The sequence below is a fragment of the Martes martes genome (genome assembly GCF_963455335.1).
Source record: "Martes martes genome assembly, chromosome: 12".
NCBI classification, from domain to species: Eukaryota; Metazoa; Chordata; class Mammalia; order Carnivora; family Mustelidae; genus Martes; species Martes martes.
In genome coordinates this window covers 86,846,045-86,873,116 of record NC_137900.1, presented here as the reverse complement: position 1 = coordinate 86,873,116, position 27,072 = coordinate 86,846,045, and the positions used below count along the sequence as shown (strand labels likewise).

Sequence of the window (27,072 nt, the reverse complement as noted above, 5' to 3'; positions counted from 1 at the left end):
CTTGATCCCAGGACCCTGGGATCAGGACCTGAGCCAAAAGCAGACACTTAATCTACTGAGCCACCCAGGCTCCCCTAGGCTACTATTATTGACCTGATGATACATTAGAAGGAGAATCATCTGCTGTTGGACCTCTGTTGATCACGAGTAACTGAAATTGCAGAAAATGAAACCACAGATGAGGGGAGACTGCCATATTTTCTTTTTTGAATATTCCTGTTAAACTGAGGAGGTACCTCAGTTTCCAGAATAAACATCATTTTGTTTCCAGAATAAACATCATTTTAGTTTCAGCAGGATTCAGGAAGCAGTTCTTACGTTGAGGTTTCTAAGAGAAGAAACTAATTTGGCAGCAGAGAAGTTTGATTAATAAAGTTTATTTTAAAAGCACAATGCTAGGGCACCTGGGTGGCTCAGTCAGTTACACATCCTACTCTTAATATCGGCTCAGGCCATTGTCTCAGGGTCCTGAGATCGAGCCCTGTACCAGGCTCTGCACTGGGCATCGTGGAGCCTGCTTTAGATTCTCTCTCTCCCTCTGCCCCACCCTCCCCCTCTTAAATTAAATGAAATGAAATAAAAGCACAATACTATCTTAAACCAGAAGAAAAGAAGATGTATTTATTGAACAAAATTACTTTGCTGGTTCATTTTTTATTAATTCCTAGTAACTGAAGTATTGTCTGTGTTCTTTTAGTTACCTCATAGCCATATGATAAAGGGGGAAATGTAAACGAAGGAAGTACAGGTTCACACTTTTGCACATAATTTGAGGAAAATACGACTTGTTCCCCCATGACCTTATAAAGTAATGAGGAGACTGAATGGAATTGAAGGGAGAAAGAAAGGAAAATTTATTGTTTTAACGGTAATTATGTGCTTTGAGTGGCCTAAGGAGTCACTATTATTTGTTTTGCAAGAGAGGAAGCCAACCTCTCTGATACCATGGAGATCTCATTGACTAGAGCTGTAGCCCCTAGTGCTTATAAGGATTTCCTTTCAGCCTAGATTTAATCCTCGTAAGCTCCAAGGTACAGGGATAAATGTTGATTTTCAAGGTACCATTTTACTAATTTGAATTTGTTTGAAAAATGATTCAGTCATTTTCTTCCTCATTCTTAAATATTGCTGTGTACATCATGTTTCTAGGGAGGTGAGCACGTGAAACAATATGAAGAGGAGAAAATAGCCTTTTAAGGAAATTGGCCCACAGAAAGGATGGCCTTCTTGGACAATCCAACTATCATTCTAGCTCATATTCGACAGTCACATGTGACCAGTGATGACACAGGAATGTGTGAGATGGTTCTCATTGATCATGATGTTGACCTAGAGAAGATTCATCCTCCTTCAATGCCTGGAGACAGTGGGTCAGAAATTCAGGGAAGCAATGGTGAGACTCAGGGCTATGTATATGCCCAGTCAGTCGATATTACCTCAAGTTGGGACTTTGGTATTAGAAGACGCTCAAATACAGGTAAACATTGCTTTTTAGTCATGTCTTCTGAACTTTAAATCAGTCAATAATCTTACAGAACAATGCATAATATTGGAATAGGTTTAGTGGGGAAAGTTTCTGTGTATTAACTGGAACATGATTAAACAACGTCTCCCTCTCTCTGAATGGAGAGCGCCTCTGGAATGATGCTATTAGAAGGAAGTAGAAGATGAATAGATGAAAACGGTGACTCTGAGAAGCATGTTGGATGTTCTGTTTCTAAAACGTCCTCATGTAGAAAGGGAAGTAGACTTATTTTGAGTATCTTTACAGAGCAACATTAGTCCCAGTGGGTAGACTACCTGGTGGCAGTTTTCAGGTTGACATAATAAAGAACCTTTAATACAGAGAGCTGACCAGCCAAGGAGTGCTGCTGCTGGAGCCTTTTCTTGGCCCTGGAGGGATTGGGGGGAACTGGGAGGGGGATTGGAGTAAACACCTGAATATTTGTTAGGGCTGTTGTTAATAGGAATTCCTACACTGGGTGTGAAACTAGAAAAGATGCCCCTGTTTTTAATATATTATCTTTATTAAGTTGCTCTCTACCCTTTGATCTTTGTGGCTTGAAAATGCTAAACTTTGGTACGTACATATTCAGTAATTAGCTTTTAAAAGCTTATCATTACCTATTTTTTAGCTTATGTGTTTTGGAAACCTTTCAAGGCGAATGTGATGAACCAAGGTCTTTACTTAGATAAATTATTTAGAATATGTAATGTAGTTCTAATATGACAGGGTGTGCTAGGAGGTGATTTTTATTACATAATCAGAAAATAAAATCTCTGCTAATCAGTAGCAGTAACCTGCTAACTTCCAGGAAAAGTAATGGTAGGAGATGTGGTAGAACATTGAAAATATTTGGATGTTTTTATTTGTGGTCCAAAAGTAAAATGCACATAAAGGAGTACCACAGGATACAATATACAGTGCAAGGCATGTTAAGGTTTTGGTTCAGAATTCTGCATTCTGTGACATCTCCAAAGAATAATTTGCTCTCATGATGATAATAATTAATAGCATTTCCCAGTATCTCAAGGAACTTTTATCAAAATAGGGTTTGAGTGAAGGTTTGAATATAATTTAGAACCATTGATTCTCAGTTCTCTAGTTGAAACTGACTTCCTTGCAAGTTATTGAGATGATATCTTATATGACAGGCTGAATGGATTTCAGTAGGAGAATGCTGCTAAATTGAGAGTTTTATGATTATATTACTTTGGCTGTACCCTTCACATTTATTAATTGCAATTGAATGTATTTTCCTTCAATGGCATTTGGTTCGAATGTGACATTGTCAGAATGCTTTTGCTGGTACAGTTTACATTTATGGCAAGATTAGTTTCAGTGTTTCCCCTACCACAATGCTAAGGCAAGCGTATATGATTTTCTACGTTGCAAGAGGTTGAAAGAGAAATTTACTTATTTATTTTTTGTTACCATTGTGCCAGGAAAGGAAGTTGAAGATTAGCCAGAGGAAACTAATCTCAAGAAATGGTATCAATTATGACTTTCTTCTCCATTGTGGTTTCCGTATGCAGTAGTTGTTAATATATGCTGAACAGTATTTCTTTAAAAGATCGGTTCACTGATTTTTGCAGGTTGATTGGCCAGTGGTAATATAATCTCACAAATGCATGATTTTTGGTGATGCTTTTGTTATTGTTGCTGGAATTTCTTAAGATAGCACTTAGATGCTAATAATTACAATTGTGGTGTGTCCTAGTGACCAAAGAATTTACTTTTTAATCCTTTCAGCGTATCTTAAAATTTTGTATAAGAAAAATTATTCTTTTTAAGATTTGACTAATGTTACAAAGATACAAATCATTTATTTTACTACCTATAAACTGTTTCAGCCCACTGAAGAAAAGCTATGCTAATTTATATAGCTTTGACATTTTATAATTTTCATGATTTTTAGATAAAGGATTTTATATTTAAAACTTTAATAGTCTAGTCTGAGTTCATTTATCTTTAATTTTTGAAACGGGTAGAGTAATTCATAACAGTAATTTTATTCCTGTAATGTAATATTCACTTCAGTTCATTTGTGCATTAAAATTCCTTTAAGACCGTTATTAATGATTTATATAATGAAATGTCATATTAATCACAGAAGTTTTCACATTTTATTATTCTCTTCCATGTTAATACTATCTTTATGATCTCTATTAATGTTTTATATCCTCTAATTTCAATTATAAATCAAGAATATTTTCATGTTTTTGTTGGTATTTGCTTTTCAGGGGTGCCACCTTTAAAATTTTATGACTTTTTCCCTACATATGCAATATAAAACATCTTTATTCATATAAAGGTAGTTAATTATGTCTTTGTTTATAGTAAACTTTCATTGACAAACTTATAGTTATAATATTTCTTTTCAAGCTCAAAGATTAGAACGACTCCGAAAAGAGAGACAAAACCAGATCAAATGCAAAAATATTCAGTGGAAAGAAAGAAATTCTAAGCAATCAGGTAAATGGAAATAATTTTAATTGTTAATTTGAGATTTATATATTTAGTTTATATTATTAAATAAGAGCTTTTATTTTTTAATTCATCTTTTTAAATCCTCTGAGCAGATACCTCTTGTGTTTTGAGCTTTGAATGCTTTCACTTGGGTGCCTTGGACCTTTGACGCCATGTGTTCTTTAGTTCTTGTGTTTTTGGTCACTCTTCATTCTGGGTCATAGGAATTGGTGTGTGCAAGGCACATTTTGTACAAACTCTCATGCCAGTACCTTGTTCTTAGTGCCAAGGAATACCTATGGTTTGGGTGGGCCTCTGGGTTATAGATTCCTCCTGGCAGTTCCAACCTAGCCTTTCCCTTGCCTCATTAGTGGCCACAATAATAATCTTTTTTGCATATCCGCTGATTGTTTTCCTTTAGCTTAACAAGCATTATGGTGCTGGTATTATCAGCATTTGTGGTTTATGTTCATATGGTATATGTAGTAAAAAGCTGGCCATATTACATATTTTCAAATCTTCAATCTCAGCAAGAAGAGAAAATTAAAAACAAAACAAAACAAAATAAAATGCTATTGAAGTTTTTCCTAATGTTTATATCATGTGTCCTAGATTTTCTCTTTTTTTCTCCTTTTAAAGAAATGTCTGCACTTTGTCTTCTATGTCTTCCAGCATCCACTACCATGCTGGCACGTAATAGATGTCCAATTAATTTTTGTTGACTGACTCCTTTGCTACATACTACTTATAAAACTAACGATATTAATGACTGTTACATTAACATTAGCACCTACCTAGTGCTGTTCTAAGCACTTTATACACATTACCTCCAGTGTAGTGATCTTACAAGGTATAGCTATTGCTGTTGTTAACAGATGAGACAGAAACTCAGAGAGCTTTAACTTGCTAAAGTGATAAGTCCAGAAAGTGGTAGTGCAGTAGAGCCATATTGTGTATCTAGCTCTGTCTGCAGCTAAAGGCCAATCTCTTTCTGATAAAGAAACTATATAAAGTGGTTATTGCTTTTTCTTGCTGTGGTTGTAAACCACAATGGGTGTGCTCAATGCGTGTGATTTTCTTAATGAAATGACAACTGCATAGAACCAGAAATCTGATTCACTTCATTCTTACGTCTCATTTCCGTGACTTCCTATAGTTCTCCTTGAATATCTATTTAGTTTTGCTCTTGATACTTTAAAAATCTCTCTAGGCTGGCCTTTTCTGTTGATCCAGTTAATACTTCTCTCTTGTATTTATCACAAACTGAAAACCTTTATATTGTTTATCTTGTCTGCTTCCTTCAAATTTTTCATGTATCTAATGCCTTTTCTATTCATCTTTTCTTAATGAATATAGAGCCGGTTTATCTAAACTCATCTCTCCAGTTACCCTTTGTTTTGCCTTCTTCACTTCCTTATCTTAAGACAATTACAAATAAATAGGATGAGTAGAGCACCTCAGATCTAACTGCATTAATCCCCTTTACCACGTGGCAAGTTCTTCAACTTAAATTTTGATACATCTCCCACTTACTCCTTAAAGTCTAATCCACTTTAACTTCTGTTTAGTGTTTCACAGAATGTGCTAGAGGAATAAATAGCCTCCTTTTTGCTTTCATTTGGAGCCATACTGTTCATTATTTGTGTATACTTCTCTCTCCCTCAGTTTCCATCCCTCTTATTTCCGTCTCTCACAGATTTCAGTAATTGACCCTGTGATCTTACTGCTGGAAAAGCTCCTTCTTAATATACTTGTCCACCCTTCGAGATGTTGACCTTGAACCAGCCCAGTGAACCTCATCAATGCACAGAGGAATGGTTTTGAATTCTTTGTTCAGCTGGGTTCCATCATTACAACAGGTTGGCACTCTCGGTGTCCTGAAATGTGTTAGAAAAGTGGAGTCAGCCTTCCAGTAAACACTGTTTTCATGCCACTCTGTTTTCATCCAAGTCTCAAGCACATACTTTCTTTTGGCAAGAAATGCCACAGCCAGATCCTTTTGATCTTCATTGGGAATTTTGGTTAGATAATCATTTACTCATTCTCTCATTCTTTTTCTGCTCTTTACATTTCGTTAAAATTTTTAAATCTGGGATGCCTGGGTGGCTCAGTTGGTTAAGCAGCTGCCTTCGGTTTAGGTCATGATCGAGCCCCACATCGGGCTCCTTGCTCAGCAGGGAGCCTGCTTCTCCCTCTGCCTCTGCCTGCCACTCTGTCTGCCTCTGCTCACTCTCTCTGACAAATAAATAAATAAAATCTTTAAAAAAATTTAAAAAAAAAAGTCTGTTCTTATTTTTTATTTTATTCCCTACTAGGAAAATCATTATTATGAATGTGATGACCTCCCCTGCAATGTTTTTCTGCATCCCGTCCATCCTTTAAGATATAGCAGAAATGCAGTCTTTCCTTAGAAAGTTGGAAGGGATCCGAGAAGCTGTCTGGTCCATACCCTGAAGTTCTCTATGAACTTACTGAGATCACATGATAAAGGGAATATCTTAGAGTAAGATCCTTGTAGTATTTCTGTAGCCACAGCTGGATGGGTAAATGTGAAAGGTGGTTGTTGGAAGACAGCTTTGTCAGGAACAATGTCAAATCTAGCCCTGGCATATATATATATATACTCACATTTTTGTGTGTGTGTGTGTGTGTGTGTGTGTGTGTATACATACACACACACACACATAAATATATATATAAAATCTTAAAATATATATATATATATTTTAGGTATATATATAATATATATGTATATATATTTTAAGATTTTATTTATTTTTTAAGTAATCTCTACATCCAGTGTGGGACTTGAACTCATGACCCCAAGATCAAGAGTTGCATGCTCTTCTGACTGAGCCAGCCCAGTGCCCCAAACTTTGGTATTTTTAATTTTATTGTTTTGAAATGGTGTTGGTATATTCTTTGCAAAGTTTATTATAACTCTTATTCATTAAGTCATTTAACAGGTGTTTCTTCCATACCTTCTGTGTGCATAGTAATTCTGTGCTAGGTGCTTGGGGATTATGTGATTCCTGCCCTCAAGAAATCTGGTCTAGTAAGAAGAAAAAGTTATTTACACAAGAAGTCAAATAGTAACTCAAGAACAGTGTAGTGTGTATATTAGTTATTTATGATATTCCTGAAGTTTTCTTTATGTATCCTCTAGTATTGGTTTCTTAAACCAGCAGTTCCCAGAAACAGTAACTGTAAAAATCAGAAATGCATCCAAAAGCACGTGTTATAATGGTTTCCATGTAAATTTCTAGCCCTACCTGTGGAATTCCTAATTCAAAAGATAAAGATCAGGGTCCATAAATCTATATTTTTCAGAAGCCCCCTGGGTGTTTCTTACGAGTACCAGTGCTGGGGACCACGGGCATATTAAGTATGCCAGCCCATAAGTTTGCCTCCTCTTCATGCAAATCCAACAACTTAGCTGTTAATACTTCTGTATTATATGTGAGAAAACTGTAACCCAGAGGCTAAGTAACTTTTTTAAGTTACTTACAAGTAGTAAGTGGCAAAGCCAGAATTCTTCTCCTGGCCAGTCCTGCCCCAGACACTGTAGTCTTTCTACTCACTTCCATTCTGCCATACAGTTGGCAGAAGGATGCTGCTCCTGGACTCTGGGTATTGAGGAGGCTTTGTGTTCCCTTACTCGGTTCCTCCTTTGTGTCAGCAGTGGCTAGGGTTCAGGAAGGTTGCTAAGGCCTCTATATTAAAAGAAAATTTCATTACAGGAAATCTGAAAGAAAATATAAAAATGGAAACGAGCAACCAATATTCTCACATTCAGAGGAACTGCTGTTGTTAACATTTTGATACATTTTTTCTAGATTCTATTTATATAGGTATATATATTTTAAATATTCTAAACATACCTCTTATGATCTTTTTTGTATGTACAAATAGTACATAAATGCAACGTTTTGTCTTATCTCCGTATTGTCCCTGCACTTTTACATTTCTTATTAAGGTTATTTCTGGATGTTTTGTATTTTGTGCTATCCTTACAATTAACGTTTTCTTCTGCATAACTTTTGTTACTGCTCTTGTGAAGAAATCTGTTGTCTTTATCTATTTGTTTTGTATCCAGCCACTTGCTGAATCCTTACTAGTTCTAATATACATTCCATATTCCTGAATGCTACCGTATGTGCTTTCTCATAAGCCTGATGATAATTAAATTTCTAGGCTATTGTTTTTTCAGTTCTCTGTTTGTTGGGGACTCCCAACTGATTTTGTCGTTCAGAACTCTTCAGCTGCCAATGACATAGAGCAAGTGAAGTTGAAGAGCAGCTTGAAGTTGAGCAACTCGGGAGGTACAGTTGTGCCTTATGAATGGCTTGGAACCAGGAAGAAAGGCTCTCATTACCAGCCCCCATCTCATTTCTGCTTTTTTGTGCTCATTTGCTCTCTCCTTCATCCCTCTCTTCTGCCTCCCTTTCCCGGAAGCTCTTTTTCTTTCTTTCTTTTTTTTTTAATTAACATAAAATGTATTATTTGCCCCAGGGGTACAGGTCTGTGAATCATCAGGCTTACACATTTCACAGCACTCACCATAGCACATATCCTCCCCAGTGTCCATAACCCAGCAAGCCTATCCTTACTCCCCATTCCCCAGCAACCCTCAGTTTTTTTCCTGAGATTAAGAATCTCTTATAGTTTGTCTCCCTCTCAATCCCATCTTACTTAATTTTTTTCCCTCCCTAGCACCCAAAACCCCCCGCCCTGCCTCTCAAATTCTTCATATCTTAGAGATCATGTGATAATTGTTTTTCTCTGAGTGACTTATTTCACTCTGCATAATACCCTGTAGTTCATCCACATCATTGCAAATGGCAAGATTTTGGGGTTTTTTGATGGCTGCATAGTATTCCATTCTGTATATATACCACATCTTCTTTATCCATTTATCTGTTGATGGACATCTAGGCTCTTTCCGTAGTTTGGCTATTGTGGACATTGCTTCTATAAACATTTGGGTGTACGTGCCACTTCAGATCACTACATTTGTATCTTTAAGGTAAATACCCAGTAGTGCCATTGCTGGGTTGTGGGGTAACTCTGTTTTCAACTTTTTGAGGAACCTCCATGCTGTTTTCTGGAGTGGCTGCACTAGCTTGCATTCCCACCAATAGTGTAGGAGGGTTCCCCTTTCTCCGCATCCTTGCCAACATCTGTCATTTCCTGACTTGTTAATTTTAGCTGTTCTGACTGGTGTGAGGTAGTGTCTCACTGTGGTTTTGATTTGTATTTCCCTGATGCCGAGTGATGTTGAGCACTTTTTCATGTGTCTCTTAACCATTTGGATGTCTTCTTCTGGCAGCTGTTTTTTCTACTTCTCTTCCATAGTTAATCATTTAACAAGTTTTTAGTTAGCTCCTAAAATACGCAAGGACAGCTAGGCCTTTGTAGGCCTAGAAGATACAGCAAAGAACAGGACAAAGTCCCTGCCCTCATGGATCTTGTGGGGGAGATAGACAGTAAACAAACCTAGTATTGTCAGAATGGGATAAGTGGCAAAGCAGAAAACATATCCAGGTAAAGAGGATGAGGAATGCTAGGTAGGGAATTTTGCTATTTTATATATGGTGATCAAGGAAGACCTCATTGGGAGGGTGATGCTTGAGCAGAGTTCTGAAGGAATGAGTCAGGCAGATACTGGAAAATGGATGTCCTAAGATGAAGGAGAGTGAGTGCGAAGGTTCTGTGATGCATGTGTGCCTGATGTATCCAAAGAATAGCAAGGAGGGATGCTTATTGACTAGAGTAGGAAAGGGAAAGAGTGGGCCCAAAGAGGTGGTGAGAGAGCTGATCATGGAGGATCTTGTAAGGAACTTAAGTTTTACTCTGGGTGAAGTGATTTCATCTGAGTAGGGATGTGATTGATAAGCTTCTTACTCCCTCCACTCCTGGTTTAAATTTAAACAGCTTTTTATTATGGGAAATTTTAAACATATACAAAAATAGAGAGAATGGTGAAATGAACCGCTGTATACCCGTCACCCAGATTTAGCAGTTATCAACTTAGGGCCAGTCTTGTGTCTTTTCTTGATTTACCTCTTCTCCCCTTCCAGATTTTTTTTTAAGATTTTATTTATTTATTTAGAGTGCACTCAAGCCAGAGGGAAGGGCACAGGAAGAAGGAGACCGTCTCAAGCCGACTCCTCACTGAGCTCAGAGTCTGACTTGGGCCTCTATCCCATGATTCCAAGATCATGACCTGAGCTGAAATCAAGAGTCTGATGCTTAACCAACTGAGCCACTCAGGCCCCCCTCCCACCCCCTACCAGATTAATTTTAAGCAAATCCCAGCTATAGTATAATTTCATACATAAATACTTGTGTATTTTTTAACGCATAAGAAAACTGAGCAGGAATTCTTTGATATTAACAAACATTTCCCTGATTGTCTCAAATGTTTCTTTTTTCTTTTGCCAGTTGTTCGTTCAGGTATAGATCTAAGGTCCACACATTTGGTTGACATGTTCCATTTCCTTTTTAATCTATATAGTCTCCTTTACTTTTTTTCCTTGTAATTTATTTAAGGAACTGTGTCATTTGTCCTATTGAATTTCCTACATTCTAGATTTTGCTTATTGTATCTCTGTGGTCTCATTTAATATGTTCCTCTGCTCTCTTTATTTCCTGTAAACAGGAAATTGGATCTAAAACTTGGCTAAGATTGAAGTTTGATTTTTTGATAAGAATATTTTGTATATGCTGATCTATAATTCATATTGCATCATATTGGGAAATATGGAATAACTTCTTGTCTTTTTTGTGCTGTTCAGATTGATGGTAGAATTAGGTGTTCTTCACCCATTTTTAAGTTACTCTTATCAGCCTTTCTTCTAATGGTTTTAGTGGTCATTGATGAGCTTTACCTAGATGAATTATTTCATTAGGAGTTGCAAAATAGTGATTCTAATTTTATTGGTCTTGATATAAAGACCAACTTTTCCTAATGTATTACTTGGTTATTCTCAGATGTAGTCACTACAAGAAAGACAGGATAAATGCTTGATTCTTACCTATTTCCTTCTCCAGATCTGGCTAGAATTAGCCATTTGTTTCGAGAGTCTTAGTTCTTTTTTAGTGGTAAATGGCATTGAAAGACCAAAACTTGAACTCTAGAGGTACTCACTGGATTGGTTTCTTCCTTATAGGCCTTTCAGGGGATAGAGCTCAGAAAAAGATAAATTTAAGAGGAAATACATTTTGAGTTAATGCTGATAACTCCTATTTGAATTTAGGATTATAGAGTGTTTACTTTGGTTTTATGTTTATGTATCTTTTCTCTTATGCTGAAAATCCTGGTTCCAGAATAAAAATAATCACCATCATTACTAACACTATGATTACTAAAAACAGTTTGAGATTTTTTTTTTTTTTTTTTTGCCCTTTTGATATGTTCCATTAGGGATGTACAAATTGCTGTGTAATAAAGTTACTTAAAATAATTTCTCTCTTTGTAGTTAAAATGCCAACTCAATATTACACTTAGGTTTGTTCATTTCATTTTGCTTTTATTTTTAGAGATTGTACTTCTAATTTTTCTTTAATAGCTGTATAAAACATTTATATGGCTCCAAAGTTGAATACATAAAACAGGATAAAATAGAGAATTCTAGTTTCAATTTTTTTTTTTTTTTTTTTGAGAGAGAGAGAGAGAGAGAGAGAAAGGACGGTTGGGGGGCAGAGGGAGGGAGAGAATTTTAAGCAGACTTCACGCCTAGCGTGGAGCCTAGCAGGGGGCCCCATCTTACAGTCCTGAGATCATGACCTGAGCCTAAGTCAAGAGTTGGAGGCCTACCTGACTGGGCCACCCAGGGGCCCCTAGATAGTCAATTTGAAAAAGGTTTTGGTTTTTCTGTCCACTTAAATCTCTATATAAGTATATTTATATTCATATACTTCTCTTTTTAGGTTACAGGTAGCATACTGTAGGGGCACCCGGGTGGTTCAGTCAGTTGAGCTTCTGCCTTCACCTCAGGTTATGATCTCTGGGTCCTGGGATGGAGCCCTGTGTGGGGCTCCCTGCTTAGCGAGGAGTCTGCTTTTCCCTCTCCCTCTGCTCCTACCCCCTGCTTGTGCATGCCTGCATGCTCTCACTCTCTCCCAAATAAATAAATAAAATCTTTTTTAAAAAAAGTGTACTGTACACACTATTTTATGCAAAACTTTTTTCACTTAGCAACACATTCTGGGAATTACTCTGGTGAATATATAGAGATAGGCTTCATTCCATTTTATAGCTTCGGAATTCAAATTAAATTATTTGTAGTATGCCATGATATGGATGTGCCAGTTTAGCCAGCCCGTCTCCTGTTAAAGGACATTTGATTGTTTTCAGGCTTTTGCTGTTGCAAATTGCAGTGAATAGCCTAATGTATGTGTGTTGTGTTATATTTTGTTTTCCCCAGTGTATCTAAGAATCCTGGAAGTGGTATTGTTGGGTCAGACAGTAAATATATGATTTCCCTTGATATTGCCAAATTCCCCTCCACAGGTGTTTTTCTGTTTTGCATTCCTCTAATAATGTACAGAGTGTTATTTCCCCATATCCATAAGCTTTTAGATTTTTGCCAATCTCATAGATGTGGAGTGGTATCTCAGCATAGTTTCAATTTACATATCCCTTGTTATAAATGTGGTTGAGCATTTTCCATTTGTTAAGAGCCATTTGAATATCTTTTTCTGTGAACATTTCATATTTCTTGTCCATTTTTCCATAGAGTTGTTCAGTGTCTACTTTTAGAATCTTTATATAGCAGGAATATTAACGTTTCTTCTTTCCTACTTTATCATGTTTCTTTTTACTTGGCTAATTTTTTCCACACACAAAAATATTTTTATTTTTATTTATTTATTTATTTGACAGAGAGAGAGAAATTATAAGTAGGCAGAGAGGCAGACAGAGAGAGAAGGGGAAGCAGGCTCCCTGCTGAGCAGAGAGCCCGATGTGGGGCTTGACCCAGGACCCTGAGATCATGACCTGAGCTGAAGGCAGAAGGCTTAACCCACTGAGCCACCCAGGCGCCCCAAAAGTATTTTTATTTTATGTGGTCAAATTGATCAATTTTTTTCTTATTGTGATGTTTATATCCTAACATTTCAAAAGACTCTTGTTGGCTGGTGTGTTGGAAAGAGACTGGTAGGAGCAGGCCTGGGAGAGGCAAGGGCAGAAACAAGATCAGTTTGAATGTGTTGGTAATAATCCAGCATTGGTAACTGTGGAAGTGGTTCTGGTTATATTCTGAAATTTTTGTTAATGGATAGGATGTTGTATGTGAGAGAAAGAGAAGAGTGAAGGTGACTCCCAAGTTTTTGGCCTAACGTGATTCAGTTGCCATTAACTAAGGAGGAGAGGCCTGTGGGAGGGGCAGGTTTGGGGGAAGATTGGTTATGGACGTGTAAACTTTGAGATACCTATTGGACATCCAAGTGGAGGTATCAAATAGAAAGTTGAATATGTGAGTCTATAATTTCAGGTAGTGTTTAGGTCCATGAATAATCATTTGGGAGCTATCAGCATGTAGAGGATATTTATTTAGGTTTTCCGTTTTTATTTATTTTTTTAATTGAGGTATGCTTTCTGGATTTTGAAATGTACAGATATTAAGTATGTAGTTCAATGACTTGTGACAAACGTATACACCTGTGTAATCCCAGTCAAGTATAGAGCATTTGTGTACCCCAGAAAGTTCCCTTGTGCCTCTTTCTAGTCAGGCTGCTGCCCAGAGGCAGCTGTTGTTCTAATTTATATTACCACAACTTAGTTTCTCCTCAAGTTGATAATATTTAAAAGAGAAGGCTGGATGAAATCACCAAGGGTATGAATGTGGATCGAGAAAAGAAAAGGTCCAAATACTATGACTTGCGGAATGCCAAAGATTTGAGGGGAAAATGAGGAATTGGCAAGGAAACTAAGAACGAGTAACCTGAAAGATAGCATGAGAGCCAGACGGAATGGAGTCCTGGAAACCAGGTAAAAAAAACTATATCAGAAAGGAGTGAGTGATCAACTGTTTCACATGCTGTCACAAGGTCTTGAAAGATGAGGATTCAAAATTTACTGATAGATTTTAGCAACAAGGGGATCATTGGTGACCTTAAAAACTGCTTTAGTGGAGTGGTAGGGCCCGAGGCCTGGCTGGAGTGGATTTGAGGGAGTGGGAGGAGAGGAACTAGGTAGCAAGAACATACACAATCATTTTGAGGAGCAGAAAAATGGTGTCATAAGTGGAAGGGAGTAGAGGATCAAAGGAGGGTTTATTTTTATTTATTTATTTATTTGGAAAGATTTGTAGAGAGAGTGCTTACGTGCAAGCAGGGAGAGGGGCAGAGGAAGAGGGAGAGAGAATCCTCAGACAGATCCCTGCCAGCACAGAGCCCAGCATGGGGCTCAATCCCAGACCCTGAGATCATGACCTGAGCCCAAACAAGTCAGATGCTCAACTGACTGAGCCACCCAGGTGCCATCGCCCCCCACCCTGCTTTTTTTTTTATTTTTATTTTTTAAATATGAGCAGTACTTCGGGTACCTTTGTGTGCTCATGCATTTAATCCAGTAGAGGGAAAGTTGAAAATCGGAGAGAATTGCTTGAGTGATGCCCTTGAGTCAGCAAGAAGTCAGCCCCTGAATGCACAAAGAAGGGGCTGGCCTGAGGTAGGGGCCTACAGTTCATCCGTGGTAGTAGGAGGAAACGCAGGTAGTGGTACAGGTGAGAACATGCAAAAGGTCTCTTTTGGTTGTTTCTGTTTTTCTGTGACTCAGGAGGAAGGAAGGGAGGGAGGAAGAGGATGGAGGTGACGGGAGAGGAAGTGGGAGGACAGAGGAAAGAAATGTCAAAGGTTGAGGAAAGAGTTCTAAGTTTGAATTAGTCTGAGAATGGAATTGTTAATATATCATCTTTTCATCCCCAACCTTACTGATAACAGTAGTGTGACTTTGGTAAGTTACTTTTGTTTGCTACACCTCAGTTTGTTTATGGAATGAGTAGTAACCCATCTCTTAAGGCCGTTGTGAGGACAAGTTGAGAAAACACCTAGCATTGTTCCCAACCCATAGTAGGTATTTAATAAAGGATTATTCCTTTCCCAAGTGTAGCAATAAAACTGTTAGTAGATTATGTACAGAATAATACTTGTAATACTTAGAATACCATGTAATCTAAACCTTTTTCAAATGTCTGTTTAATATCTGTTGTCCTTATATATTCAGATTCTGGAATTGGAGAGTCAGGTGCCACATTTTTAAAAAGAATTAGATCTTTTTCTCCTGGTTTGCCACTTCCATCTATAGGGATTGATTGGATAAATATATCCCACTAGTTTGTTGAAAAGATGGTTTTAGTTACGTTTTTCAAAAGTTCTAAGTCACCATTTCAGAGTTCTGTTTGATCTAAGTTCAGTTTGGCTGTTCTTAAGAATGGAATGGGGTTGAACCTATTCATTGTAGATTTTAAGATCTAAGATTGATTTTTAAATTTAATATGGAAATTTTCTAATATTTAAAAAAAAAGTGTAAAGTATGATAAATCTCCATGTACTTACCTAGCTACCACCTTAAATGATATTCAGATTAATATGGACACTTAAATGATCTTTGAGAAGATGTGGAACTAACTTGTCTTGATTTACTAATGAGTAAGAGCTAAAGATTCTGATTTAATAATAATTTAATTTGAATTCCTTCAATCATTAATTTATTCATTGATTCATGCAACAAAATTTATTGAGGGTCAGCTTTGTTCATTAGTGCCTAATGGCTAAGAGCCTTGCCTGATTGCAAATCTCAGCTCTGCTACTTACTAGCTGTGTTGCCTAAAGCTAATCAAAGTATTCTAAGCTTCAGTTTCCACACTGGCAAAATTAAGATAATGCTAGTATCTACCTCATAGTTTGTTAGGTTTGTTAGGAGGAGTAATTGAGATACATTGGCTTGCTCGGTAAATGTTAGCTGCTGTTATTATAAATATCATTTCTCATTTTCCTCCCCCTCATCTTTGTCTTCCAGATTTTGTGCTAGGTGTCCCTGGAGAGTATGAGAGGACTAAGATGTAGACCTTCACCTTGAAGAACTAGAATTCCAGAATCCCACAGTATTAGAGCCAGGAGAGATTTTCAGGATTATCTAGTTCGGCAAGCCCAGAGAGCCTTAGTGAATTGCCCAGTATCACAACATCTCTAAGTGGCAAAGCCAGGCCAAAGCGCAGGTCCTTTAGTTTTGAAGGCTCTTGTGACAGAATGGCTGCTCTGTTGGCTTGACTGTGCCCGACTCCTCAAACCCCAGTCATTCTAAATTGACAGTCCTGACCTGTTTTCGGGACTCTGCCTTTTCAGTGTGTAAACATCGAAGTATATGTGAGGCTTTTTGCGCATACCGGACCTGAATATGCCCTGGACACTCTCTCCTTGAGATTCCAGGGAAGACTTGCTAGGAAAGGTAGACAGGCTGTCTCTTTATGTAATCACAACGATGTTCTTATCTTCCTCTTGTATCACAGCCCAGGAGTTAAAGTCACTGTTTGAAAAAAAGTCCCTCAAAGAGAAACCTCCAAGTTCTGGAAAGCAGTCAATATTATCTGTACGGCTAGAGCAGTGCCCTCTGCAGCTGAATAACCCATTTAACGAGTATTCCAAGTTTGATGGCAAGGTAAGTAAAAATAAAACGTTGTCTTTTTGAATAAAACCTCAGTTGTGTGGAATTGTTTTTGTTAGTATTATTATTTTAGGGCTTCAAAAACGAGTCAAAGTAGACTGACATTATAGAATGTCATTCACATTTTCTATGATGTAAAAAGGTCTGAATTTGGACTAAATACTGTTTCCACAGCAGTATATTTGGAGGATTAAAACAAAAACAGTCTTGAGATATTTGTCCATGTACTCTTTTTTTTTTTTTTAATTTATTTATTTGTTAGAGAGAGAGTACGAGCAAGCACAGGCAGACAGAGTGGTAGGCAGAGGCAGAGGGAGAAGCAGGCTCCCCGCCGAGCAAGGAGCCCGATGTGGGACTCGATCCCAGGACGCCAGGATCATGACCGAGCCGAAGGCAGCTGCTCAACCAACTGAGCCACCCAGGCGTCCCTGTCCACGTACTCTTTTTCTGTGTTTCATCTTCCAAGTATACTTGAGGGTTTGGGTTGTTGGGTTGTGATGAATCAAGGCCTGATTGTGTTGGGAAAGCTTTGAAGGTGGTTCTGGGGAGACAGTTTGCATTGTTTTGGTCTGATTCTTTATTATAACTGTAGACTGTAGAAATTGTTGAGGTTAAAGCTTCATTTCAGATTTCTAGGCCATTGTTTTTATGTCAGTATTTCATTGTAGGGAATCTTGTTTGACACTCGTTATGCAGGATGACTTTATTTTTTTCTGTTTGTTCTAATAATTTGCAGTTTAAAAATTAAAACATGTCTATTTTCCTTTTAGAAAAAGGGCCACCATTGTAGGCGGAGTATAGTCGCCCTTGCAGCGCCCTCTCTCCCCACGCTCCCTGCCCTCTGTCTCTGTGCGGAGCTGAGCTGGGCTTCTTTGAGGAGACAGTAGCAGTTGATTTTTATATTTATTGCCGTTATATTTGCTGTCTGGCAGTGGCTTGGAGCTGCTGAGTGATAGCTTGTTGCCTGGAGGGGTTGCATACAATTTGTCTTATTTTAACACCACTGCAATTAATAAACATACAGGATCTTTGCTTATGTTTTTTTCATTTTTTCACATTCAACTTCTGGGTATGTGCTGGTTCTTTCAGTTGTCTGAGCAAGGAGGTGTTTTCTCTTCAAAACACTTCTACCTCATAAGGTTCAGCATGTTTCCATATGAAGCATATATGGCCACGGACAAGTGAGGTTATTGATGTTGGTGGGAAAGGAGAGCCAAGAACTAGAAACAAAATGTGTCAGTTACATAAAGATACTAATATGCTCAGGAGTTGCCTCCAAAAAAATCTGAAAGGACTTTTAGTAAATGAGATATTGTACTGATATGATGTAAAGCCTCTCTTTAGCCTGCCCCTGCCACGATTCCTGTTTCTTTTGGAATGTAGCAAAGAGAAGGAAGGGTCCCCCTAGGGGACAGGAATGTCAGTCTCTGGAAAATGGAGAGTTGGACTGTAGGATTTGTTTTTAAATACTACAGTTGATTCATTTAGATATATATGTGTGAGCGTTATTATTGGAATTAGGTTACATGGCTGGAATTTATTTGCTTCCATTGTCTGATACCATCTCATTGTTTAAGGACATAATTGCTGGAATAATTACTCTAAATATACTTGATGCCAACAAAATAGCACAGATATTTTAAAATATTATGTCCTACAATTCCTATTATACCACTAGATTTTATTTTATGAATTACTTAGCTTTGGATTTGAGAGAAAGTTTTAAGGTACCTTTGGTATATATCTAACTTTCGAAGTGCCAGGGAGAAATTAAAAAAAAAAAAAAAGTGAAGAAGCCATTTCCTCGGTCACAAAGGAATTACTTTTGCTAGATGTGTTTACACTTAAGGCTCTCCATACTTTTGTCATATCAAATCTATTTGTAATCAGCAAAAGGTATATGCATGGAGCAGTCACCATTACACTTTGATTAAGAAAGATTTATATATCGATAAGTCTATCCTGTGATACGATGCTATTTTATTATTATCCTCCATATTACAAATGCTAAAATACAATTAAACTCTTGTTCTCATCTATTATTTAATATTGATGCGTTTGGCAGATATGTAATGAAAGTGGCTAATATTTGAAGGATATTGTACTGTACATATTAAATTAGTCTTTCTTTATCTTTGTGAAATGCATCAATATGATATTCAATGACATCTCAATGATTAATAGAGAATTACACTTGAGTCAAGCCTTTTTGTAACCTAGAAATTAAAATGACTATTCAAATAACACCTCAAAATGATCAAATTAGCATTTTGTGATTGCATAATAATGGGATTGTAGTAGTTATAACAGCGCCATGGCTGCCTCTAGAGTTAAGATCATGTCAACCCCTTGATAATAAAGCCTTTCTGTGAGAGTCGACTTTAATAATTTCCAGATTGATTCTTCTCATAAATCACTTGACGTTCAGCACTAAATTTTTGTTACTGTTGTAACTTAAAATTATTTTATTTTTATTCAGCTCATATTTAAGAAGTGAAATGAGTGTCCTGTTTTAATGATTCACCATCTTGTCATTGAACTCCATGCTTTTTGCTTCAAATATAAGGGTTTTTCATGGACTTTGATAGTCCTTTTTTTTTCTGTGAAGGTTTGTTAAAGCCACTAAAATATGTACAGAGTTTTCCTGTACAGATATTCAAAATGCTTTTCTTGGGAATAACGCTTGCCTTATTTACATAATTAACCGAGTTGCTTAGGTCTCTTGGGCAAATGGTACATAATTGGGGAGAGAAGGGGACAGGGAAGAGTTTGGGGTCTAATTAAATATGCTAAAAAACTACTTAATTATGTATTTCCTCAAGAGACTGACTGCTGTGAAATCCTCCTTAAGATTAAACTAGTGTTAGATTTGAAAAAAGGATTTTGTTTTTGGTGTGGCTTTACAATTCATTGTAGGTAAGCCAGCATGTCTAGTGTCTTTAATGGTTTGTGCTAACTGGATTGTTGTTGGTTTTAGTGATTCTAAGGGTAAGCATCTTTTAGCTATTATGCTAAATTAAAGCAAATACTTTTCAGATAATTTGTGGTACCTGTAGCAGGTTAATAATTTCATTTTTAAAAATTGTTGATTAATAATTTCTTAGAGGAATACAATTGAGAGGGAAAGACTCTGCTTAGGCATGTGCTTTGTTGTAATTTTAATAATTTTTTGGATCTGATTTATTATTTTGTTCTCTTTAGTAAATTGGTGATGCTGTGACCTGTTTTAGATTCATTGATTATTAGTAACTCTGTTTACTGATCATTTGAAAAAAGTCCAAAATAGATTGCAAGTGGTTTTAAGGAATACTTGCTTGGTCACACAGGGCAAAACCAGGCTCAGCCATCTGCCTGCATTCTTTGGGCTTGTTGAAAACAGGCCTCAAAAAGCTTAATTAACAAAATCTCAATTCTAAAGATTGAGATAATCAGAAAACTTCTTGTGACAGTCCTTCTGATTTCACTGTATGTGGGATATATTGGGTTTGACAAGGAGTTGCTTTGAGGGAGTGGGTTCATTCATGGTAAGTGAATACTCACTCAGCACTTACGTAAGTATTCCCAGATACGTGGATTTCTGTCCTGTCTTTCTACCTGTTTCATATGAAGTCACGTTTTTGCAAGTATCTAACCTTTCCATTCCATGCCTTATCACTTACTTGAGAAACTTTTGCTAGTACATCACCACTATTCTGGTTAAACTGAGTTTGCAAATATTACCATCATTAGTAGACCATTCAAATTTTATCTTATTTTATTTATTTATTTGGAAAAAGTATTTATTTACTTGAGAGAGAGAGCAAGTGAGAGAGAGAGCATGAGTCTGGGTGGGCAGAGGGAGAGGGAGAAGCAGACTCCCTACTGAACAGGGACCCCAACTTGGGGCTCAATCCCAGGACCCCGGGATCATGACCTGATGAAAGTAGACGCTTAACCAACCGAGACACCCATGCGCCCCTTATTTTATTTTTGTAAGTAGACTCCATGCCCAGCCTTGGAGCCTGGTGCAGGGCTTGAACTCACACCCCTGAGATCAAGACCTGAGCTGCGATTAAGAGTCAGCAGCTTAACTGACTGAGCCATCCAGGCACCCCCATTAGAATTTTAAATACCCATTTCCTGTCAGTTTGGTTACTAACAAAGAAATGATAATGATTATCGGTTTTGACATCTTGGTCAGATTTTCCATCTCTCCAAACCTCAGTTTCTTTACCTGTTAAAGTAATGAGAGTTCTTCCTCAAGGCTGATGAGCCCATCACATAGGATAATAGTAGGGTAGAGCACCTAGCACAGTGAGAAGCAGTGTAATTTACTTTGTGACCTATTTTGTAGTAAGATCTGAGTTTGAATTTGGACCCTACCACTTAACAGTGTTGACCTCAGGCTAGTTACTTAACCTTATGAAGTGGTCCAGTCCTTGTATGTGGGTTGAGATGATGGTAATGTTCTTTCTCATGAGGATTAATTGAGATAAGGTCTGTTTACCAAGACATGTAGCACATAATAGGAAGCACTCAATAAATATCCCACTTCTGCCCCTCTCTGTAAAGGATGAGGGCCTGTGATGTCGTCCCTTCTTAATGTACTTCATTAGATATTGGCAGGATCGAGTGAGAGAAAGCGTGTCTTGAATCCAGGAGTTCAGAATAGCATTGTTCAACAGGACGTGCCGCAGACTGGGTGAAGGTCTGTCTGAAGTCCAGCGAGTCCAGTGAGGCTTTGGGCTTTAACTTTAAATAGGAAGATTGAGTCAAGTAAGTACTTCCTTTTTTTTTTTTTTTTTTTTTGGCTGTGATTTTTTTTTTTTTTTAACATCGTAGGAGAAGGTAGTTCAATATTAGTCATTGTTTGGTAGTTTACTAAAACGTTAAGTATTTCTTTGACTTCGCTAAATTCTACTCTAAATATAAGGAGAATGTTTGCCTTGAGTGCTTAAAAAAGCAGAACCCCTTCTTGTTCATACAGACAACCATGACTGTGATTGTGTTAACTTATTAGAAAGTAACCATTTCTCCGTTAGAAAGTGTTTTAACCGAAGCTGCAGAGAGCATGGGGGAAGGGATAATTCATGAGTGCTAATTGCTTGGCTGTTAATTTTCATAAGTGTTGATAGAAGCAGTTCCTTAAATTAAACTTTGTTTAAAATGTATCAGGGGAAATATTCCACAATGTCGAGCCTGAAGTGAAAATTAATATGAATGCTGTGGCAATTAACACATACTGGTTAATAGCTTTTAGCAGCATTTTGGGATGATAGTCCTTAAATACATTTTTGCATGCTGCTCTTGTTTCAGCATTGTTCCAGTCTATGTCTGGATAATTATGAACAAATGTTTTCTACAATCATTGGCATTAAATACCTCTCTTCAAAGAAAGTCACTTAAAACTTTGCAGAAAAGCATGAAGCCACTGAGAAATGTGGCAAACTTAGGAAAGGTCAGTGAATTGAAATTGCGTTTAAAAAAATTGCCTTGATCGCTTCTCGGCCTTTTGGCTAAGATCAAGTGTAAAAAAATTGCCTTGAGAGGAAAATGCTCCTCATTTGAACTTGGAATATTTGCTATTGTAATGGGAATGGTCTCCTCTAATATGTTAAGCAACTTTAGTGTAGGATCTCTTTCCAAAAATTTGTAATCTGCACTTTATTGTTGGTTATGTTTCTAGATAGCGGCTTTTGTGCTGAGGTGTGGTTTTGAGCCTACGAGTCTTCTGGTTTTTGAGTTTCTTTCTCTTTTCCACCCCTCAAGTTGACCAGCCCCCACCCTTTCTGGGGTTCACTTGCTTAATGTCCATCCACAGACAATCTAAGAGTATTTTGAATCAGGTGCTATATGTCCTGCTCCTCCATTTGCTTCTTTTAACAAACACTTTTTTTTTTTAATTTTAAAGATTTTATTTATTTTTCAGAGAGAGCAAGAGAGCACAAGGGGAAGCAGCAGGCTCCCTGGACCCTGACATGGGTCTTGATCCCAGGACCCTGGGATTGTGACCTGAGCCGAAGGCATACACTTAACCCACTGAGCCACCCAAGCTCCCCTTTACATACCTTTTTAATAAAGGAGAGTAAGTCCCAACATCATTTTAGCAGTCATTCTCTCAGCATCTTATCTGTTACTGTATTTTGTTAGTCTTCTTTTTCACAGACCAGTTTTTATTAGTCTGTTCTATTTCTTTTTTTTTTTTTTAAGATTTTATTTATTTATTTGAGAGAGAGCATGGGAAGAGAGAGCAGGAGCAGGGGGAGAGGAGGAAGCAGACTCCCTGCTGAGCCGGGAGCCTCACGTGGGGCTCAATCCCAGGACCCTGGGATCATGACCTGAGCCGAAGACAGATGCTCAACCAACTGAATCACCCAGGTGCCCAGTCTGTTCTGTTTCTAAAGGAAGATATTAGATATTCACTACCTCTTTATACACTATGATATACTAATAGAAGTACCAAATTCATTATTTTAAGAATATCTTTTAACGAGATTATTTCCCCCTTACCATTGTATTAGTGCATTTCTCTTCCTGTTGCTTGACATTATACTGAAAATCCCAAGGAGAGATTTTGGGATTTCTGTCTGGGTGGTACTCAAGATGAATTAAACAGGAATCTTACAATGAAAGACAGTGTTTTCAGCATTTGACTCTGCAGTTAAATTCTGAAGACTGAGTTGTTAAAACTAGCTCACTCCATTCGGAGCTGCTTCCGTCCAGGCCTTGTTTCTGCCAGTCTGTAGAGGCTTCTTCTGATTCTAGAGGAATCTTCTAGAAATTTCTGTCAGAGGTAGAATTGACCATTCGTTTTAGAGGCTTCTCAAAGGAAGGCAGAATTTTGCAGTAGAAAGAACATAATTGTCAGGCTTGAATTAGAATTCCAACTTTGCCGCTTACTTGCTGGGTGATACCAGGCAAATCACTTTACCTCCTTTTTTTTTTTCTTTTTTTTAATAAGATTTATTTACTTGTGAGAGAGAGAGCACGAGCAGGAGGGACAGAGGGAGAAAAGAATCCCAAGCAGACTCCACACTGAGCGCAGAGCCCAATGTGGGGCTTAATCAAAAGACCCTGAGATCATGACCTGAGCCAAAACCAAGCGTTGGATGCCCAACTGACTGTGCCACCCAGGCACCCCTCACTTTACCTCTTTGGGCCTGTTTTCATATGTCTAAAATGAAGTTAATGTTATCTTTAAATGTCGTCACAAGGATTTAATGAAAAGGGGAGATGCATACATAGAAAGTGCCTGGTGCATGGTCAGTGCTGAGAGGTTTATTAGTTTCCTTTCATTTTACCACAGTGCCATTCGTTTGCTTCATATTTAATGAGGGCCTACTATGTACCAGACACTGTTAAGTAGAATCTGGCTTCAGTGGTGAGCAAAAACATAACCTGGTTTCGATCTCATGGAACTTTTTCTCTTGGCTGGAAGATAGATGCTGCGTAAACAGTCGTCCTACTGAATGCAAAGTTGCCATCATAGTATAATCACAACTGATTAATCACTAAGTACTGGGGAGAGGCAATTGGGACCTTCAGAGTTTTATCATAGGGGCATCTGACCTACTCTAAGGGGTCAGGGATGGTATCCCTGTGAAGGTGACTCTTGATTTGAGAGCTGAAGGATGAGTAAGAGCTAAGTAGGTGAAGGGGGAGGAGAAAGGATGAATGGAGGCCCTGAAGAAAGGGATAGCTTGGCAGTTTTAAGGAATTGAAAGAAGGGTGTGTCTTTGGGGACTGGGAGGGGGGCGGCATAGGTAGAGTGTGGTACAAGGTAAAGCTGCAGGCCAGACCATGTAGGTCTGGTGGAATTGTCCTCTTTAAGAGTATTGGCAGGCCTTTGACGAGTTTAAATGAGGAGATGAGGTAATCAGATTTGTGTTTTGGAAAGATCTGAAGGGAGTACACTTGAGAAGGGTTTGTGAGGCCAAAGAGACCAATCAAGAAACTTTGCATTGGTCCAGTTGGGAGAGATGGTAACCTGGGCTAACTTATTGGTGATGTAGAAGGAATGGATAAACTCAAGAGGTATTTAGTAAGTAAAAGTGCTAGGACTTGATGATGGATTGCATGTTAAGGAATAGCGGAGAGAGAGGTTTCAAGGACGATATCCTGATCTGATTCTGGCTTGTAGAACTGAATGGATGATGATTCCATCCCTGAATTAGGAAGCACCGAGGGGCGCCTGGGTAGTTTCGTTGGTTAAGTGACCAACTCTTTGATCTCAACTCAGGTCTTGATCACAGGGTCATGAGTTCCAGCCCTGGCTTGGGTTCCATGCTGGGTATGGAGCCTACTTAAAAAAAAAAAAAAAAAGGCCCTGAGAGAGGGCCAAGGATGAGGCAAGATGTTGACTTTCATGAGCTAGTTTGGGCCTGGTGACTGCAGATCACATCTTCTTACCATGCCCTTGAAGACACTACACTGTTTTGGTGGGGTGAGAGGTATGTGGCATACCCTTCTTGTTTGGTTTGTATTTGGGGCATGTGAGGCAAGGGTCTCTTGAGATGGGAGTGGGCTGGGAGCCAGGAGCCTCTTTGTCCCTACTTCACAGACAGCTTTGGAACTCTGGCTAAGGAATTGCCCTGGAAGTTGGTCACCTCTTACTCTGAAATGGGTTATACTCTCAGCTGCCCAACCCAGCTCACCAGACTGTTAAGAAGAGAAAATGAGAGAGTAATTTTAGATGAGGCAAATGTCAGGTATCATTTCAGAAACTATATTGATTGTAATTCTTGGATATTAGAGGACTAAGAGGTAAAACATGGACATGTTTTATAACAAAATTACTGTTGTAGTACTATCTTCTTCCTAATTAATTACCAGATTAGTAGACAAAATCTGGTTGGAATGTATATCAAGCACCAAGATTCCAGGAAAAGCCTAGGAGACAGTTCTTGTAGGTGTAGTGAGGCTCAGCATGGTGGGATTTTATACTGAGTGCCCTCATATGGGGCACCTTGCTCCATATAATTTGCAGTAAAGAGATTTCCTTGTGCCTCAGAGACTCTGATTTTACTGTCTTGAAGAGAACAATGCAGAGAATCAAATGACAACCTAGGATCACTCTGCTGGGCATAGAATCTAAGTGTTCTTATTCTCAGAGATTTTTTTTTTTCATTCTTAATGACATTCATATTTACAAAATGGAAACTTGAGTTCTAGAAAATGACATGGTAGAAAGAACATGGGTATGGAATCAAAAGATGTGGGCTTTAACCCTGGTCATGCCATGGGGCCTGGGACAAGTCACCTCCCATCTCTAAACCTCGGTTTCTGCCTGTTTAGAATGAGGAACTCAGCTTGGATGACCTCTTGGATTCCTTTTGGCTTTAAGGTTGGGGAGGTGATTGACACAGTGACATGCAAGTTATAAATGGGAAAACTTCAGCTCTTGAAGTTTTGATCTTTAATGTGTATGTTGGTACTTTCCTCTTTTAATGGATTATAACAAAGCTGTGATGTAGGGAGTGTCACCTCCATTTGACAGCTGAGGAAACCGAGGCTCAGAAAAGGAAAGTGATGTGCTCAGGAATACACTAGTTGTGTGGCAGGGCAGGGTTTCAACTCCCTTTTCCTTATTCCAGTACCACAGCTGTTTTTCCTACACTCTTACAGCCATTGTTATGGAGGAAACAAAAACACTTAATAATTGAAAATTTTTTAAATTTAAAAACAAAAGGATTTTCCCTTTACCAGGGCACTTGAAATCTGACAGACTGTTTTGGATCTTATTGTCAGTTGTGTCTATTGGGTAAGTTACTGCATCTTGTAAACCTTAGTTGTCTTACATGTGAAAAAAGAAATGAGATACCGGGGCTAGAGAACGCTGCAGTGCTTTGTACGTAGAATGTAGTTTATGTCCCACAAATGCTTTTTTATTTCCACTGCCCTTCCTGGTGTGCAGAGTTGATTCATTCGTCTATCCAGAATTACAATTTCTATCCAGAAATTACTTACTAAGCATTTGTACTGTACTGGTTTGTTTCCAATGTTTATTACCGACAGGCTCTGTGCTAGGCACTGATAAGAAAGATAGGACTAACTGCCCTGGAGTAACTTGAAGGTAAGAGTGGCCATAGCGCCAGCAAGTGGAGGAACCACACTTCACGGTCAGGATTGTGCCCTGTGCTATGGACGGTGACAGTGGTCTATGACATCAGGTCCTTGAACAACTAACTGGAGAGTAAATGTGAGAGGTAGTGTTGTAGAGACCGTGGGAGTGTGGAAGCAGCAATGATGTTCATCTAGTTTGTTATCATAGGTGGATTTGTCTGAACTTTGATTATACTAATTCCTAGACAGTAGATACTTTACTTTGGTCACTCTTATGAAGCCCAGCATGGCACTCTCCACACATAAATGTGGAAGTTTTTCTTAAATGGCAGTGACGAATTTCAAATGTCATTACTCTTTGAGGCTTGCATCTACATGGCACTATCATGAG

At 38.2% G+C, this 27,072-nt stretch overlaps 1 protein-coding gene across 5 annotated transcripts in view; it reads left to right on the top strand.

Annotated features, from left to right (window-relative positions):
* MAPKAP1 (MAPK associated protein 1) overlaps positions 1-27,072 on the top strand; it is a 243,106-nt gene that overhangs the window by 27,375 nt on the left and 188,659 nt on the right. For all 5 annotated transcript variants that reach the window (XM_080820352.1, XM_080820349.1, XM_080820353.1 and 2 more), the window contains 3 exons: positions 1,150-1,477; positions 3,887-3,976; positions 16,486-16,634. In XM_080820352.1, the coding sequence (XP_080676478.1) occupies positions 1,219-1,477; positions 3,887-3,976; positions 16,486-16,634 (498 nt within the window). In that variant the 5' untranslated portion in view covers positions 1,150-1,218. The remainder of the gene's footprint in view (positions 1-1,149; positions 1,478-3,886; positions 3,977-16,485; positions 16,635-27,072) is intronic.